The sequence below is a fragment of the Heptranchias perlo genome, unplaced genomic scaffold (genome assembly GCF_035084215.1).
Source record: "Heptranchias perlo isolate sHepPer1 unplaced genomic scaffold, sHepPer1.hap1 HAP1_SCAFFOLD_889, whole genome shotgun sequence".
Lineage (NCBI taxonomy): Eukaryota > Metazoa > Chordata > Chondrichthyes > Hexanchiformes > Hexanchidae > Heptranchias > Heptranchias perlo.
The window spans coordinates 42,501-43,898 of record NW_027139928.1 but is presented as its reverse complement, the minus strand read 5'-3'; the positions used below and the strand labels follow the sequence as shown (position 1 = coordinate 43,898).

Below are 1,398 nucleotides of genomic sequence, written 5' to 3'. Positions count from 1 at the left end.
TCCCTGAGAGAGAGGGGACTGAGAGACACCAGTCAGTGTACAGATATCTCCCTGAGGGAGAGGGACTGAGAGACACCAGTCAGTGTACAGATATCTCCCTGAGAGAGAGGGGACTGAGAGACACCAGTCAGTGTACAGATATCTCCCTGAGGGAGAGGGGACTGAGAGACACCAGTCAGTGTACAGATATCTCCCTGAGGGAGAGGGGACTGAGAGACACCGGTCAGTGTACAGATATCTCCCTGAGGGAGAGGGACTGAGAGACACCAGTCAATGTACAGATATCTCCCTGAGAGAGAGAGGGGACTGAGAGACACCAGTCAGTGTACAGATATCTCCCTGAGAGAGAGAGGGGACTGAGAGACACCAGTCAGTGTACAGATATCTCCCTGAGAGAGAGAGGGGACTGAGAGACACCAGTCAGTGTACAGATATCTCCCTGAGAGAGAGGGGACTGAGAGACACCAGTCAGTGTACAGATATCTCCCTGAGAGAGAGAGGGGACTGAGAGACACCAGTCAGTGTACAGATATCTCCCTGAGAGAGAGGGGACTGAGAGACACCAGTCAGTGTACAGATATCTCCCTGAGAGAGAGGGGACTGAGAGACACCGGTCAGTGTACAGATATCTCCCTGAGAGAGAGGGGACTGAGAGACACCAGTCAGTGTACAGATATCTCCCTGAGAGAGAGGGGACTGAGAGACACCAGTCAGTGTACAGATATCTCCCTGAGAGAGAGGGACTGAGAGACACCAGTCAGTGTACAGATATCTCCCTGAGAGAGAGGGGACTGAGAGACACCAGTCGGTGAGCAGTGTTGTCAGTGTCTCCCGGGGAGATATCGACCGTTGTACTCACCTGAACACGTAACGACAGGACGCACAGATCTCGACACATCACTGAGGAGCTGGTGAGGTGCGGGGAAGGTTTTTATACAGGACTCCGGTAACTCTGAACAGGCGCTGGGTGTGCTACAGTGTTGATAAACCACCATCCAATCAATAAACAACGTTACTGAGCGCTGGCCGACTACAAGGCGACGTCTGACGTGGACCGTAAGCAAATCGTAAACAGATCGTAGCAATGTCTCCCCCCCGGGGGGACTGATGAAGAGGTGAGGGAGGCAGAGTCAGGTCAGTCTGTGGGACGAGATGGGAGGCGTGAGGGGGTGAGGGGAGGAGCAGGGGGGGGGGGGTGGGGGGGTTTTGATGCGACGGAGATGCTCCCTCTCTCGCCCCCACCCACCCCTCTCCCCCGACCGCCGGGGATGTGCTGTGGTCACGGCGACTGTTGGCTGGCAGTGTGTGTCTGGAGAGTTCAGCGTCTGGGAATGATCTCGATAACTCCCGCTGTCTACTTCTTTTTCCGTTCCTGGGAGCAGCGGGGGCAGTACCTGG

The 1,398-nt window shown here is 55.3% G+C and overlaps 1 protein-coding gene across 2 annotated transcripts in view; it reads right to left on the bottom strand.

Annotated features, from left to right (window-relative positions):
* Positions 1-912: 912 nt before the first annotated feature.
* LOC137319793 (inhibitor of growth protein 4) overlaps positions 913-1,398 on the bottom strand; it is a 32,338-nt gene continuing 31,852 nt past the window's right edge. For both annotated transcript variants that reach the window (XM_067981725.1, XM_067981726.1), the window contains exon 8: positions 913-1,394. In XM_067981725.1, the coding sequence (XP_067837826.1) occupies positions 1,355-1,394 (40 nt within the window). In that variant the 3' untranslated portion in view covers positions 913-1,354. The remainder of the gene's footprint in view (positions 1,395-1,398) is intronic.